The sequence below is a fragment of the Tachypleus tridentatus genome, chromosome 8, assembly GCF_004210375.1.
Source record: "Tachypleus tridentatus isolate NWPU-2018 chromosome 8, ASM421037v1, whole genome shotgun sequence".
NCBI lineage: Eukaryota > Metazoa > Arthropoda > Merostomata > Xiphosura > Limulidae > Tachypleus > Tachypleus tridentatus.
The window spans coordinates 54584338-54602588 of NC_134832.1; the positions used below are offsets into that span (position 1 = coordinate 54584338).

The following is an 18251-nucleotide window of genomic DNA, read 5'->3' on the forward strand; positions in this document are numbered from 1 at the left end:
CGAATAATGTGTGTGACCATTGCATTATAACGCCCTCAGAGCTGAAAAGGCGAGCATGTTTGGTGTGACAGGAATTCGAACCCGCAGTCCTCGGATTACGAATCAAATACCTAAACACACTCGGCCATGCCGGACGCGTAAACGTCATTTACTTAAATGTTTACACTGTATTTGTCTATATATATAATATATGTAATTTATTTACAGATTTTAAAGACCGTCTTCGTGAAGTTCAAACCTTTATTTTCATATAAAACAATAAACCTTTTATATATAGGCCTAACTTAAAATCTTTTGAACAAGTGATAGACATGATGTGCTATAATTTGAAAAGAAATGGTCGTTTAAGAAGTTTTGTAAAAAACGCACAACGACTGTCAGAAAATCTCTTTTACGTCGTCCGAAAGAGTAAACTAAAACTTGAATGTTGCTTTCATGTAGCACCCATGTTTTCCCGTGCCTTCAGCTTTCGAAAGTCTTCGTGTGCAAACGTCACTGCGTCACGTGACGAAGCCTTGGAAGCTGTTTTTGAAGGGCCATCACTCAGTTCTCACTCTACTAACGCCACTGCTGGCGGTTCATGCCTGTTTACAGGGGCGAGGACAAGGCTGTCATTTCAGGTACGCAATCGTGACGATTATTCCCCTGCTGCAACATAATCACTTCAGATAGCACGTGACGTTGATTAGTTGCCAACAAGTCAGTATTCGATGAATCCCCTTAGAAAGTTAAAAGAAACATACTGAAGATTGGGTGTTAAACTTAAACAGCTAACAGCAAGTTCAGTATGAGATCTTTCTGCTTCGGGAGCTTGAAGCACAATTTGATCTTGTGATTTCCACTTGCTTTTACGTCTTTAGAAATGAGTCCTCACGCCTCCTGTTCAAGAGTTAGAATCCGCATGTTTTATCCGTGGATGCTCCTGGTTACAGCTGTAGAGCTCGTGGGATCTCGATTGGAACTTCCAGACTCTTCTATAGCAGGTGAGAATCTTTTATGTTTCCAGGAAAGTTTATTAAACGTTTTCTAACCTCCTGCACCCAGTACGCAATCCTGTAACATAATTCTGAAACCTCGTATAACTACTTTACTTTTTTTAAAACTTCCATCACCTAAATATTTAACCTTTAAACGTTTAGTTTTTCTCACTTGCTTCTCTATTCGTTTGAACCTTTGTTGCTTGTTACCTGGTTACATGATTCCAACGTCTGATATTTCAAGCGGAACACAGTTTTATAACATATACATGATTCATAACAGTTTATAAACATATCTTTTTTCACTTTTATAACATTTCAAGACCAGTGTGCTAAGAAAGAAGTTCCAGGGGTAGCTCGTTTGTACAAGGTCCAGGAAAACTTGTCACGCACGTGAAACTGGACGAATTTATACACCCAGTGTGTTTGAGGCGTGTGAACCACCTAGGCTCAGCTCACGTTTTGCATATAATGCACTTTCTTTGCACATATTAGGGTAAAGATAGACACATACTTCGTAATATATCACTGTGTCAATGTTTTTAATATCTTAATAATAATTTCTTGCTTTAACTTACTAAAGGGTAAACAATATTTTTAACCACTGCTGCTGCAGGTACAAATGTAAATCATATTAAAAAGATAATTTTGTGTTTGTGTTTACCCCGAATATCAACATGATGTCAAACAATAAACTCTTAGAACTCTCCAACTCGATCACTAAATCGATTTATAAGGAAGGAGAGATAAATAATAAATGAGATTTCTTAAAACTTATAATCAAATAGCTGTATTTCCAAGTGTGTGTTTTAATCAAATTGTAACACGTATCAACACTCAGGATTAAATATGAATGACATAGAGTCATGAGTGTTGCCGTACTACACTGAATATGAATAACACAGTCATGAGTGTTGCCGTACTGCACTGAATATGAATAACACAATCATGAGTGTTGCCGTACTACACTGAATATGAATAACACAGACATGAGTGTTGCCGTACTACACTGAATATGAATAACACAGTCATGAGTGTTGCCGTACTACACTGAATATGAATAACACAGTCATGAGTGTTGCCGTACTGCACTGAATATGAATAACACAGTCATGAGTGTTGCAGTACTGCACTGAATATTAATAACATAGAGTCAGGAGTGTTGCCGTACTACACTGAATATGAATAACATAGAGTCATGAGTGTTGCCGTACTACACTGAATATGAATAACACAGTCATGAGTGTTGCCGTACTACACTGAATATGAATAACATAGAGTCATGAGTGTTGCAGTACTGCACTGAATATGAATAACATAGAGTCAGGAGTGTTGCCGTACTACACTGAAAAAAAATGTTATTTATTTTCCCTAACGGAATATCCATTAAAATTTCAAATTTCAGAATTGCTTTTCATGAAGTGTAAACTTCTGTTAACACTATTTTAATATACGCGTGAAAGATTTAACGGTGTTGCAATATTTGTATAACTTTGATGTCGTACATTCCTGGAAAGATTTCATTAACCTCTGTTAGAAACTGTAGTATCCAGATAAGAAGCAGGTCTTTGGTACTTAATACACGTAGGAATACTTAAACACCGTACTTCATCGCTATTACCTTCAGATAGTCTAAATAAGTGTTTACTTATAGCAAAACCACATCGGGCTATCTGCTGAGTCCACCGAGGGGAATCCATGATTTGAGGGTTGTAAATCCGAAGACTTACAGCTGTACCAGCAGGGGACTGGTCTAGATAAATCGTACACTTATTTTTGTTGGTTCCTCAATTAAATGATGTGACTTTCAGGTAACGTACTCAATCACAACTTACCAAAAGGTATTTCACCCACACATTTTTGCGCGTGTGCAGTGGAGAATTATTCATGTAAGAAATGTGAATAAAATATTTTTGATCGTCGTAATTTCGTAATGGGTCCAGTAGAGGGCTAAACCGTTTAATTTTTGTACGGTATACATCAACTGAATTGTTTGTTTTTATTTTTCGAATTTTGCGCAAAGTTTCTCGAGGGCTATCAGCGCTAGCCGTCTCTAATTTCGGAGTGTAAGACTAGATGGAAGGCAGCTAGTCATCACCACCCACAACCAACTCTTGGGCTAATCTTTTACACACGAATAGTGGAATTGACCGTAACATTATAACGCCTCCACGGCTGAAAAGGCACGCATGTTTGGTGCGATGGGGATGCGAACCCACGATCTTCAGATTACGAGGCGCACGCCTTAACCCACCTGGCCGTGCCGGATCATCTCTACAGCATTCTTATTAATAATTTCGTTTGATTAGACAGGTTTAACGAAATTCACACAAACAATTATTTTTGTATTCCAAAGACTATTTAATGAAAACAAAAACTAGTTCAATAATTTGTTAAACACATGCCACAGGCACGATGGGATTTTAAAGTGTGGTTGTGAAAGTTTTAACGCGTTAAACCGGCTACAGATGATAAAAATGAATAGTTTTATGTGTTTTCACCAAATCCGTTTCGTCTCCTCTTCTTACTATTTGCATTACAACTTTTGTTTGTTTTATTTATTTTGATAATCACTCTACACGTGCCTTCCAGTCAAGAAAGTAATAGCCAAACTCGTGATTTTTTTGTTTTTGCTTTCTTTCTTAAGATAGGATGTAATATTGAAACTTGTCTATTTCCTGTCTGTCTATTTCTGCTTGTAACTTCAGAGAGACTCCTCTTAAACAAAAACACGGTTTATATAGGTTTGATTTGTTTGTTTTGAAATTCGCGCAAAGCTACTCGAGGGCTATCTGCTCTAGCCGTCCCTAATTTAGCGGTGTAAGACTAGAGGGAAGGCAGCTAGTCATCACCACCCACCGCCAACACTTAGGCTACTCTTTTACCGACGAATAGTGGGGTTGATCGTTACATTATAGCGCCCCCGTGGCTGAACGAGCGAGCATGTTTGGTGCGACCGGGATTTGTACCCACAACCCTAAGATTACGAGTCGAGAGCCTTAATCACTTGGTCGTGCCGGGCCTATATAGGTTTGATACGGGAGGTGTTATAATCCTTCGACAACGTTATTAAAGTGTTGTTCTTTTTTGTTATTATTATTATTAATAAGCTGTGGCTTCATAAAGTTAATGTTCAATTCACTTGATAGCGTTATTTTCTGTAAAGTATGATAACAATGACCCGGCCTGGCCAGATGGGTTAAGGCGTTCGATTCGTAATCCGAAGATCGCGGGTTCGAATCCCGGTTGCACCATACATGCTCGTCCTTTCAGCCGTGGGGGCGTTATAATGTTAGAGTCAATCCCACTATTTGTTGGTAAAAGAGTAGCCCAAAAGTTGGCGGTGGGTGGTGATGACTAGCTGCCTTCCCTCTAGTTTTACACTGCTAAATTAGGGACGGATAGCGCAGATAGCCCTCGAGTAGCTTTGCGCGAAATTCAAAACAAACAAGCATTAACAATAGCAGTCGAAGAACTGAGCGTATATTTCTTGCTGCAGGACTGATACGGAAAGTTGATATCATTGTACTGTAAAACAGCTCATTAGACCACAATGAAGGAACGAAGAAGCGTAAGCTTACGCAACTATCTCATTACAAACTACGTACGAGGGACAGTGTGAAAGCTTTCTATATTATACAACACCTGTGCCAACTAGACAACAAATTAACGCATAAGTCGATATCTTTCATTACGTTCCGTCGAAATAGCAAAATGTTTTGACGAAAACGGAAACAGACGTAAGGACGGTCTACCTATTCGCAATTCCGAAGAATAAAACCCAATAAACTACACATTAGTTGTGCACATGTTGTTTCGGACTTAAAATGATTTGAGAGTTTCACGCATTAAATACCGCACTTGAAACTGTAAGGTACAGTACCTGGTGGACACAGTATGTGATGGCGAGCAAAGAGGGCGGAGATCGAACGTTTCTAATCAATGTTCTTGATCGTTTAGGTATATCACGTGACGTATGTCAGTAGCTGAATTAAGCCCTTCCCTCACATCTGCCTAAATTCAGGACGTTCAAAAAACACTTGAAACTGACATTTTGGAGTCACAAAAGTTTCAGTGTTTTGTAAAATATGTTAACAGTTGGAGTTGGAAATACTCCATTTCCAAAAGATGGAGATTGAAACACAAAATTGTTCCTTGTATGGGTACCCTTCTATCAAATTGAGACCTGACATGGCTAGGTGGATTAAGGCTTTCGACTCACATCTGAGTGTTGCGGGTTCGAATCCCTGCGGTACCAAACTGACACGCCCTTTCAGCCGTGGGGGCGTCATAATGGTACGGCCAATCCCATTATTCGTTGGTAAAAGAGTAGCCCAAGAGTTGGCGGTGGGTGGTGATGACTAGCTGCCTTCGCTCTAGTCTTACACTGCTAAATTAGGGATGGCTAGCGCAGATAGCTCTTGAGTAGCTTTGCGCGAAATTCAAAACAAACAAACAAATTCTATCAAATTTTACAATAGTTTGAGTTGTCTTAAATGTTTATTTTTCCTTCAAGACTCTGTGCTTATAATATTAAATAATAAAATAATTATACATTAATCGAAAAAGAGACTTTAGAAATATAAAAAAAACTGGTTGGATAAAAACCTCATGTTGCTCAGTGATAAGTCTCACAGTTTACAACATGAAAATTCGCATTTTAACGCGCGATTGGCAGAGAACAGATAGTTCATTAAGTGGTTTTGCACTCAATAACCAAAATACATGTAAAAAGATATAAAGTGCTTTTTTAGTTTGAATTTCGAGCAAAGATACTCGAAAAGCTCTCTGCGCTAGTCGTACCTAATTTAGTCGTGTAACACTAGAGGGAAGGCAGCTAGTCATCACCACCCACCGCCAACTCTTGGGCTACTCTTTTACCAACGAATAGTGGGATTGACCGTTACATTATAACGCCTCCAAGGCTGAAAGGGCGAGCATGTTTGATGCGATCGGGATTCGAACCCGCGACCATCGGATTACTCGTCGATTGCCTTAACCATCTGGCCATGCCGGGCCTTTAAACTTTGACTTAAGTTAACAAATTCCTATTATTTGCTTAAATCTTTTAAAGACAGAAGAAACGCAATAGCATTATTAAAAGAATTTTTTTGTCAAAATTATTCCAGTTATTTGAATAAAGAATGTAAGGTTCTTTGTTACAATATTTTTATTTCAGCTAAACATTAATATCACTCCTATATACAAACGAATGCTTTTATTTTCCTTTCCACTTTCATTATAAGTTTTCTCTCAAAATGACCTCTTAGTAGAATTAATGTTTATCTTATTATTCACCTGACCAAAAGATATCTTTCGTCATTTCTATTTTACAACTCTCTCTATAAATCAGTCTTTCACTCGATAAAATTATTTTTGTCTTAATATCTGCTTGGCTTTTAATGTTTTTCTTTAATATTAACATCTCTATGCCCGTCTCTCGGTGTCTTCTTGCGTGTATTGTATATATATATATGGTCTAAAAAGCATAATATTTTGTGAATCTTTTTGAATAGCAGAATGTTTCTGGGTGACACTTTTTAAAAGGAAGACGTATGAGTCCTAGAATATACTGCCACCTATATAGAACGTTACTTGAAAAGGCATATCCACCATCTACACTCCGGATTCAAAATACGTTAAAGAATAGATATAAAGCTCGATTTTCTGCCTTGATGACAACGGTGCACGAAGCATATTAAGATATAAGAATGAATGGATATAAAATAGGAATTGTGTTAAATATCCATGAAACTTCAAAGTTCCATTGAAGTCCTGTTATGTGTGACAATGACTTTTCGAGGATCCTAGTTAGCTTGAATTATAAGCGTGATATCATGATATCCACTCAGATATTCTTCAGTATTATCATTTTCAACACACTTTAGGTATTTGAATCATGTTATGTGTGAGAGTGTAGATTTGTCTGCTTTTTTTTTTTTAATTTTGCGCTAAGCTACACGAAAACTATCTGCGCCAGCCGACCTTAATTTAGCAGTGTAAAACTAGAGGGAAAGCAGCTAGTTATAATCACCCACCGTCAACTCTTGGACTAATATTTTACCAACGAATAGTGGGATTGACCGTCACTTTATAACATCCCCACGGCTGAAGAGGTGAACATGTTTCGTGCGACGGTTGGTTGTTTTGAATTTTACGCAAAGATACTCGAGGACTATCTGCGCTAGCCGTCCTTAATTTAGCAGTGTAAGACTAAAGGGAAAGCAGCTAATCGTCAACACCCATCGCCAACTCTTGGGCTAATGTTTTATAAACAAATAATGGAATTAACCCTCACATTATAATGTACCTACGGCTGAAAGGACGAGCAAAAGGAAGATAGGCTTTTGCAGAGCCAATTGTCTTGAAAAGACGAATTATTATTTCTTGCATCCTTAGGGTATTGATGGGAAAGTGAACATCCATTTTTTTTCTTAGAAATTGCTTTTGTTTTGTTCTTTTTACCAAACTAGGCCTGACATTTCTTTGACAGCAGAATCGAACAAGAGTTTCACGATCCAATACAATGAAAGTTACTTCTTTAGATCAGCGATCTAAGAGAGAGAAGGCAAAAACATAAACATCCTGGCCTTTGAGAACAACGACTAGATATGCAATAAAATATGGGTTTTTTTGAAGAACCTTATGCCATATCTAAGCTACTTGTGATAAAAACAATTAATGTTCTACGTGTATTAGAGAGAGTTTATTATTTTTATGACATATCCCTAAAAGATGGGTTCCCTTTATCATTATCCAATGTTTCGAATTTGAGCAAAAATTGTATCACACCAGTGCTGTTGTAAACGTTTGTGTTTGTTGTTCTAAAAGTGGTAAATTATATATAAATGTGAAAGAGATACTAAGTATCCTTTAAAATCCGTTCACTGTCCTTTGAAATACATAATATTACAATTAAGCTCTAAGCCTACCTCTGGACCATCATGGGCCTGGCATGGCCAAGTGCGTAAGGCGTGCGACTCGTAATCCGAGGGTCGCGGGTTCGCGCCCGCGTCGCGCCAAACATGCTCGCCCTCCCAGCCGTGGGGGCGTTATAATGTGACGGTCAATCCCACTATTCGTTGGTAAAAGAGTAGCCCAAGAGTTGGCTGTTGATTGTGATGACTAGCTGCCTTCCCTCAAGCCTTGCACTGCTAAATTAGGGACGGCTAGCACAGATAGCCCTCGAGTAGCTTTGTACGAAATTCCAAATTTTTTTTTTCTGAACCATCATAATACAGTAAGTATTACTACCTCACCCACCAACCCCAGTCTTTAGAGAAATAGTATTTGTCAAACTGAAGGATACTATATTACAGTAGTGCTATCGTGATGTGACATTACCCTTGTGTTAGAATACGTTTCAACTGAAGTTGAGATGAACATAGATTATATTTTTACCCCTGTAGGTGTGTGTTAGCCAGCAAAATTTCTCACTAACAGTTGACTCGATTTGTACGAAACTTCGTATATGCTTGAACTATGACTCAACGTAGAAATGATTAGATATTGGATGATCAAGGCCACTATTTTCGCTCTATAACTTAGTTAAACATGATCATTGTCCTACCAAAATGATCCGTTTTATCTGGATTTATTGTAACATGGTATTAAACAATGTATGTGGTGGAGGTATTGTTCACATATTAAGCTGAAACAATTTTTACTGCATTCTAAAACTTGGTAATCGTTCATTTGACTTTGTTTCAACACACTCTCACATCACTTACAAAATGATTAACTGATCTGCCAATAAATCTCGTACATCTTGCCTCAACTATTCGAATTTCATTCACTTTATCATTATTCGTATATTTCAGACTATTTTCAATATATTTCAATAACGTTTACCAACGAGTCTCGCCAATGAGCGTCTCCCGTTCCATGATAAACTATATGATCGCCACATTTTGCAACAGTCAGTTGCAAGATAGCTCTATTACCTTCCACCATAATAACTTGTTGTCCAGCTTCATCCACGAGAACGTGAAAGTGAAGTCCCTGTTCAAACCAACAACCTATAAATACCTCGCGCCACGGTCCTTGATGGCGAACGTGTAATCACGCGACTTCCTTCTTCTACGTAATGCATTCAAATGTATCTCTGATACTCTTTCAGCCGTGGTAACCTCACTGCTTCTTCAGCAGTCTCCAATGAAGTTAATAAATCGTGGTTGTCATTAGTCAGACAATTAATGAACCAAATTACCGACTTGGGGCATGGAAATACGTCAGAATCTACCATTTCCTATTTCTTGATTGCTGGGATCGGTAGTCAAGACACTTAGTGCAATGGGTCTGGCAAAACAAAATTTAACTTTAGGGAAAATGTTGTTCACATACACCCTACTAGTAAATCCACGACCCCTGGTGTGACTGATGTGAATCTTATTCGAAATAATTTGCACTTCACAGATTTTCTCTTGACACCACCACTTCATCTTCATGAAACTTTGCGTCCACTATAACATCATCCGTGACCTGGCTTGCTATACAGTTATCATCAGTTCTAGTTACTGATTAGATGTTCTTAGAAAGCAATGACAAATACTTTATTATTCATCACTAACCGAACATTCCTGCACTCAATACTGTTCAACAATTGGCAGTTGTTGCTTTGATATCCCACTGTATAATGCTGGGATGTCAGCATCTGTGGCATGATTGGTCATTCTACTAACATACGCTCATTTTTCGTTCAGTGGCTTTAATCCTTGTAATATGATAATATATATAGTTAGAAAGACAAAAAAAAACACCTCAACAACGGCCCAAAATGATAACACCAAAGCTCCAGTTCTCCAGTTAGAACAGTCTTTGAGCCCCTTGTTAACACTTTACCACGACCAATTACCTGAATCTAATACCATTCCTGATGTTCTCAACTAACTTGACATAATTGGAATGCTCTCCAGCAGTGTACCTTCTGGACATTGCAAAGTCTCAGTGACATGTTTCTAGTTTCTTTGGGTTTAACGTTATTCAGTCCTTGTTCACATCCAACTAAGTGAATCCGTTTATCGTCTTAAATTACGTTTGATACAACCCATAAGACCATCTATAAAGATCCAAATAGATGGCTGTTCAACGTTACCATCAAACCAAACTCTTTCAAATGCTGGGTTCAATTACCTTCATTCCCATCACAAACATCAATGGAAGAATAGGGCACCCTATTAATATTTCAATTTCTGCAAATCCGTGGATAAACCAGATTACAAACATTCCTAGTACTATTCAGCCAAACACTTAATCCAATTCACTACCCAGAGAAGATACATTCAAAACTATATAAATGTGTGCAGAATTAATCCACTTATATTTGCAAAGTCTAACCAAACAACAACCAAACTATTATGCTTCTTACGTGGTTATTTAAATCTCAAATAATTTGTGATTGTTCAAATAACTTGGAATATCTGCAAACCCAATATTTTGCGTAGACACATCCAGTAATTTACTGGCCATCACGAAGTTGATGAGTCGCTAGCTATCACAGTAATACAATCGTTCTATAATCGTTCTTCAATTCCTATAATATGGATGAAATTTCTACTTTCTACAGGAGCTCTCTTCCCTAAGAATACACACGCCATCAGCTCTACACCATCTATCACGGATTACCTTCGCTACATCACTTTCAACACTTTTGATAAGTATTTAGAATGGCACATAAAAAGTCATCTTTACGTGTTTTATCCACAAACTCACAGATCACCATCCACTATGGCAAGTTATGTGGAACACAAGATACGTCTGGTCACACATGTTTAATGAGGAACACACGCTTCTGTACATTTCTTTACTTGCAGCAATGTTTCCCACTATTCCTACCACAAGTACTGTCTTACTTCTTGATGACGAGAAACCCACTTGAAATAAAAATGTTTCTCAGAACGACTAGTATGGGTGTTAACAAAGGTTAACTTGAAGATGACCTAGGAAGGTCGAAACGTTGTTCTCTGCTTATCAATAAAAATGTTAATACCCATACCAGCCGTTCTGAGATACAAGTACTGTCTTAGTGATCGTAAGTTGGTTCTTCAAGAGATTTCGACGAACTCTATCTTTCTACTTCATCTTGCACAACCTCGTGTCTATCATTCAAGGTTCTTAATGCATTTTACATATTTATAGAATAGTCTTAAAATTTAGTGTATGTTCTTAAATGTTTCACAAACTATTCAGCGACTTCCATACCGTTTTATCTCTCTTTGACATTATACAGGGTGTTTGGAAAGTCACTGTGCAGTTTTGTAATCATATTTTATTCAGTCTATTTCAAACCAACAGCTGATAGCGATGTTTAGAAACAAAATAAGAAGGATCCAGGCCTGTATTGATGTCAACTGTGGTCACTTTCAGCATTGTTTATAATTGTCATTCATATTTATCTCCTGTATTCTATATTGAAACACGTCTGTTAATAAATATATAAGTGCACAGTGACTTTCCCAACACCCTGTATAATTCAGACCGTGCAAACATTGCTGTTTCTGGCCACTTAATCATTGGTTGTCGCTAAAACTTTCCTCCTCAGTAATAAAAATGGCAGACCTTTGACACGATCACTCGCATCATTTCACATTTTGTTATTCACCGAGACAATGCAATGCTTCACATCTGATCTTCAGTTAGTGGATTTTTCACATCACTCAATTTCCCCCAAAACAATGTCACTACAGAACTCATAGTTGGAAAAAATTTCTAACAGTTTCCTCACGTTAGATAAATCATAAGAGTTTAATAACTCTATCAGCCTTGACTCGGAGTTGGAGGAATGTTCTGGCATGTTCGAAGGATATTTCTTGGTCGTTCAGAAGTTAAGATGGAACACATTAACCTGCAAGAATAATTTAAACCTTATTTTCTATCTTTTCAAGATCCTGGGGTATATTAGACGCTGCCATAGATGATACGTATAATCGTCAACAACCTAGAGACTGCGACTCAGTCAGGGATACCTTTCTTCGCTTCCTGATCTATATATGTATGTATATCACAGTTGACTCTCATATTTGATATATTTAGAAAAACGTAAATTCATCTACACCACGTTTTAGACTAAAAATACTTCGGAAACGTCAGCCCAACTAGAGTGCTCTGCAGGTTACAGATACTCGAACACTTAACCCCACCTAAAGCACTTTCTGGGTTAGACACGTTTTACAAAAACTTAAATCCACCTATGTATATATAATAATAATTGTTAGATACGGTGCAAAGACACAATGTATAACACACAAATTTTGGAAGATATTGTGAGTTGAATAGTATTTTATGAGAGGTAGGGTTTTTCACTTTTTTTAAATTTCTTCTCCGGCAGGCGGCAGCACTGCCTATGTGGGGATGGGTCCAATTGCTCATCAATATGATGTTTTAATTATCTTCTTTTATAACAATATTTATGTAATGACTGAGTCATAAGTATTATTAATTACTATTAGTAATTTTTAAAATAATCTTAGTTCTAATGTCAATCATAACCCTTTGAAGATAGATATGTTACAGAAATTTAGAGTTACTTTAAAAAGCTTAGATACAGGAGGTACCAGCGATTAAATAATAGATAAACAATAGACATTACGGCTTGGATTGTTTTGGAATTTCGCACAAAGCTACTCGAGGGCTATCTGTGCTAGCCGACCCTAATTTAGCAGTGTAAGACTAGAGGGAAGGCAGCTAGTCATCACCACTCACCGCCAACTCTTGAGCTACTTTTTTACCAACGAATAGTGGGATTGAACGTCATATTATAACGCCTTCACTGCTGAAAGGGCGAGCATGTTTGGTGTGATAAACATTACACTTGGAATCTTATGAATCTTAGAATTTGGTTATTAAACATATTCTTCCCATATCTACTAAAATACTGCATAAAAGTATTAAATAAAGGAAGCAAATACAAAGATGCCTAATATCATTCTTTCACAAACAAAATAGTAGGGGTGGCATGTACGTCATGCTTACGTAACAGCAAGGACAAAAATTAACATATGACAATATAGATAAATATCCAATTACAAATAAGTTTAATGTATCCTATGCTTTTGCTTGTTAACATTATACTACATCATTATTACGTTGCCCAACATAGGAAGCTGGTTAGAGTGCTCGACTCATAATCTGTGGGTCGTGGGTTCGAGTCCCCCTCACATTCCCTATTCAGCCGTGGGAAGTTATAATGTGAAGGTTATTCTCACTATTTGATAGCGAGAGAGTAGTTCAATAGTTGGCGGTGGGTGATGATGACTAGCTGCCTTAGCTTTAGTCTTGCACTGCTAGATTAGGACTGGTTTTGCATGAAATTGAAAATACAAACAAACAGAGTTATTACGTAGGAAAGACGCAAATGTCATCGGTTCTGCATGGTTTGTATTATGTTTGAAAAATTCATATTAGCCGTCCATACGTTTACTTACTTTTTGAAAACTGTTTTCTTTATTAATTATGATAATGATCTAAGTGTTACGTCTCAAGATAATGATCTAAGTGTTACGTCTCAAGATGAAAATGTTCTCCCAGATATTCTCATGTGTTTATATACTTTAATATTCATAAATAATGTATTACTTAGCCATACTTTCCTTCCATATAAACATAAAATATACAGAAATACTTCGATACCTTATTATATTATGTTATATTATAATAAATGAAAGTTTATTGTAAAAAACACGTTTTTGTAATGATTATAGGCCATAGATGTATGTATTACTAGTTCTAAACTCTACGTGAAACTCAGGACCTCAGATTTTGAGGAACTTGAAAGTAACACAAGATACTTTAATTATTTATTTTATTATTATGTGCACATTAATTAACTCGGATTCAAATAATCTAAAAACACAATATCATAAAAACTAGTAACACCAACACTGCCCAACTAATTTAAACATCAGTTTATAGTCTAAGAAGAGAATAAAAATCACGAACCTAACACTAGAACACTACGACAAGGCTGAAACGAGTGCTAACTTCACTATGGTGAAAAAAATAAAACAGTCAGTAAACAGAGTTCTACTCCAAGGTCAACTGCTGTGCCTACTTGTTCCATATTTTCCCTTCGCTTTACCCTGCAGAAATTTCCATGGTAAATAAGGAGTTTCCATGGGAACCAGCACACTGAGAATCCAGTACCTAAATATAGTATACCTGAGCCACGCAATACTTCAGGGGCAAGGAATAAATATGATATAATATCATATAAACATATGACATTCAGTGTCGAAAAACAAAATGGCGTATTTTGTTTATCTTTTCTTCTGCGATAATCTGAAATTTGTAGCGTCAGGTACATAATTTTTCTCTCTTTCTAAGCTTTATATTGATATATAAGTTACTTGGCTAGTTTATTAGTTTTCACGATAGTGTTTTTAGAACCTCCGAATCCGAGCTCATTAATATGTGCATGCTAATGAAATAATTTGCATAATTAATTTTAAGTGAATTGTTTTGTGTTACAACAACATCCCAGTTATCACCAGTAGATACTCTATCAGAACAACATCCCAGTTATCACCAGTAGATACTCTATCAGAACAATATCCCAGTTATCACCAGTAGATACTCTATCAGAACAATATCCCAGTTATCACCAGTAGATACTATATCAGAACAATATTCCAGTTATCACCAGTAGATACTATATCAGAACAATATTCCAGTTATCACCAGTAGATACTCTATCAGAACAATATTCCAGTTATCACCAGTAGATACTATATCAGAACAATATCCCATTTAGCATCAGTATATAATCTTCCACCAATTTTCAGTAATAATTTGATGTATCATTGAAACTGAACAAAGCATTTCCGCTCTCTCTAAAACGTTTTAAAGCGAAGATTAGGTTTTCACATTCAAATTCCATTGAATTAAAATTACATTATTTTAGAAAATTTTTATGGATTAGATTTACCTGTTACGTTAAGCCTTCTTTTTCGAACTGCTGATCAGAACAATTCTGCGAGCTATTTTAAACGTGAAATCCATCTTAACAGGTTCACACAATTTGTAAATATCCCTAGTCCAGTTTAATATTCTCCGTGTATATTAGTAACGAAGCATAGATCAAGGATTCTTAACCTCAAACGTCATAGAACAACTATTAAATAAAATAACATAATCTCAACTAGCCAGCTCACCACTAGCACAGGGGTAAGTCTCCGGATTTAAAACGCTAAAATCAGCGGTTCGATTCCCTTCGGTGGGCTCAGCAGATAGCCCTATGTGGCTTTGCTATAAGAAAAACGCACAACTAATCATGTAGAATAATGTATGAAAAATATATTTATAATACGAAGTGTGAAACAAGCATAATAAGTGGAGTGATTTTCTTTCTCTAATATTTAACAATCACTCCTAATTCAAAAAATGCATGTTGATTTATTTAATCTACACTAAAGAAACTCAAGGTTTCAAACGATCATCCCCATCGCGCCAAACATGCTCGCCCTTTCAGCCGTGGGGGCGTTATAATGTTATGGTCAATGCTACTATTCGTTGGTAAAAGAGTAGCCCAAGAGTTGGCGGTGGGTGGTGATGAATAGCTGCCTTCCCTCTAGTCTTACACTGCAAAATTAGGGACGGCTAGCACAGATAGCCCTCGAGTAGCTTTGTGCGAAATTCAAAAACAAACAAACAAACTCAAACGATTTTGATAGAAATAGAAAAGCTACTACTTGATTCACATGAACTGAGATGATTTATATATTTCCAGGACAAAGCGTTAAAAGCAGACTAAAAGTTTAAAAAACGGATATTCAAGTTTTATCATAAGATACCCACAGTATTTCTCCTTTAATATTCCTTGTGAATAGGCATGAAATAACATGATTAAAATATCGAAAGGTACTGGTATATATCGTTTGAATGTCATATGTGCATAATTGGTTTGTTATTGAGAACGCCATCTGTCGTATTGAAGTTTTATGAGAAATAAAATTATCTAAATCCAATGGAGAAATTTTTTCTAACCGATAAGTTCTGTGTATATCGCCTGTTCAATTTCATTTTATGGGAAACATCAAAGATGTTTTGCATATAATTCACTACAGAATTAGTTAGATTTCAATCCATAATATCTTTTTTCATCTTTACAGCAATTTGTGACGTCATAATAGTAAAAATTAGACTTGCTCTAGACAAACAAGTGTATTTATTTGTTTTCGTAATCTGGACGTCTTTGGAACGCATGTCTTATTTCTCTCGTGAAACATTATTAAATATTTAAAGTATATTTAAAGTAATGTTATATAACTAATGGATTTATATATATCGTTCGAAATTACAGCTGATTGAGAGTTTGCGTGAAATTACAACGTGGCCTCAACGCGCATGCTCAAATCGTTTAAACCTGTAGGTGAGCAAAATTACCTCGAGCAATATAACGCTGCACGTTAATAAACGAATCACCACTGAATATTTATTTATGTGTTACACAAATGAGAACGCATTATCAAAGTTCTCTATTTTTGAAACAAAAATATTCAAAGATGTTAATAAGGCCAACTTTTACTTAGCTTTCTCTAATATACAATATTACAATACGATACAATAAATGGAAGTCCTAGAATACTTTATACTTTGTTGGGTTTTTTTATATGTAATGTCACAATTTTAATTAATGTGATCGAAAACAGGCTGTAAAATTATTTCCAATGTTTCTATTTGGAAAAACATAAATAAAAATCAATGTAAACTCGATCATACTGGAAGATTTAGATGAGTTTTCACGAGAAAATAACAACGTGTAACCTCAGTGAAAGTATTGTTGGAAGCAGGACCAATCAGAGAGAACCTAATTCCTTCATAAGTCTTGAAGAATGTAATTGGCTGTTTGTGAATAGCCTTTCTGAAACAACTATTGTTCGACTTACACGATTCCACTCACAGCCACTATTCACCATTACTTAAAAACGTTGAACCAAACTCACGATATTCAGTTGCACGAAATAACATTTCTGAGTCCGCGCAATATAATAGTTCCGAGCTCCAGACAAAGTACGGCAAATAATCTTATCTGATTGCTTCTTGAAACGAATATGTTCTTAAGTTGGCCTTCCGAAAATGTTAGGTATAATAATTCTATTATTTAGTATGAAATCTACATATGGTGTGTTGGTTAGAAAACATATTTGAAATATTGGGAAGTTTCAGGGTTCGCAATAAACATTCTCTAAAGATTCATAGATAGATGAATTCGAACAGATGAAAGTTACATTTACGTGGCTATTTCAAAAACTAATTATGTATATATAAGTATATAGCTTCTCGTAGTGAGTTAGTCTGTGAAGCACTTTACCAGGAAATTCTATGCTAGTTTTTAACCCTAAATTACTCTTGGTTTTACATAAAGTGCAAAAGGTTTTTGGAAAAAAAAAAATGTTTTTTTTTTTTTTCCTGGGCTGGCATGGAATAACTTCCATTATTCAAGCTTCATTACAAAAACAAAATAATTAACTTTTCGCCAGAATAATAGTGATTCCACGTGATATAACTGTTTGCATTAAACTATAAACAATGATGTTAAAAAAAAAAGATATCCATCGTGTTTTAAGCAAGATTTGTTTTAGATATGAAAATTTAAAATCACAAAAGAAAATTATGTCTTTTAGAACGTGAACCTTTTACCACCGCGATAACCATTTTTACACGTTTCCGATTTCTATATAGTTTGTAAAGATTTATGAAAGTTAATTTTAGCTTTAGCATTTATCAGTCTATGAGAATCCTATAGTTACCACAACGTAACACAGACTACTAAAAACAAAACAATAAACTTAATAAATAAGACAGAAAAAACGTACATATGATTGTTTGCTCGTTTTTGAATTTCGCCCAAAGCTACACTAGAGCTATCTGCGCTAGCTGTCCCTAATTTAGCAGTGTCAGAGTAGAGGAAAGGCAGCTAGTCATCACCACCCACCGCCAACTTTTGGGCTACTATTTTTACCAACGAATAGTAGGATTGACCGTCACATTATAACGCCCTCACGGCCTAAAGGGGGAGCATGATTGATGTGACGGGGACTCGAACCCGCGACCCTCGGATTACGAGTGGCACGCCTTAACCCACCTGGCTATGCCGGGCCACGCATATATAAACATTTATGAATTTCAGCAAATATTTTTTATAGCCTTGAAGTGAAATATTTCAAAGTGAGCAAATGCTTTTTTCGTGTGTAGTAATTGGTAGTACCAGTAACTCTCGTAGGTTCGGTAAATAGCTGAAATATTGTACCTCACACACTGACTACGTTCGTAGTTCTG

General features: G+C 36.3%; 1 protein-coding gene across 1 annotated transcript in view; it reads left to right on the top strand.

The window, feature by feature from the left end:
- The first annotated feature begins 548 nt into the window (after nucleotides 1-548).
- Nucleotides 549-18251, top strand: part of LOC143223911 (uncharacterized) — a 53942-nt gene continuing 36239 nt past the window's right edge. The window contains exon 1 of the mRNA XM_076452386.1: nucleotides 549-983. Coding sequence (XP_076308501.1) covers nucleotides 863-983 — 121 coding nt within the window. The 5' untranslated portion in view covers nucleotides 549-862. The remainder of the gene's footprint in view (nucleotides 984-18251) is intronic.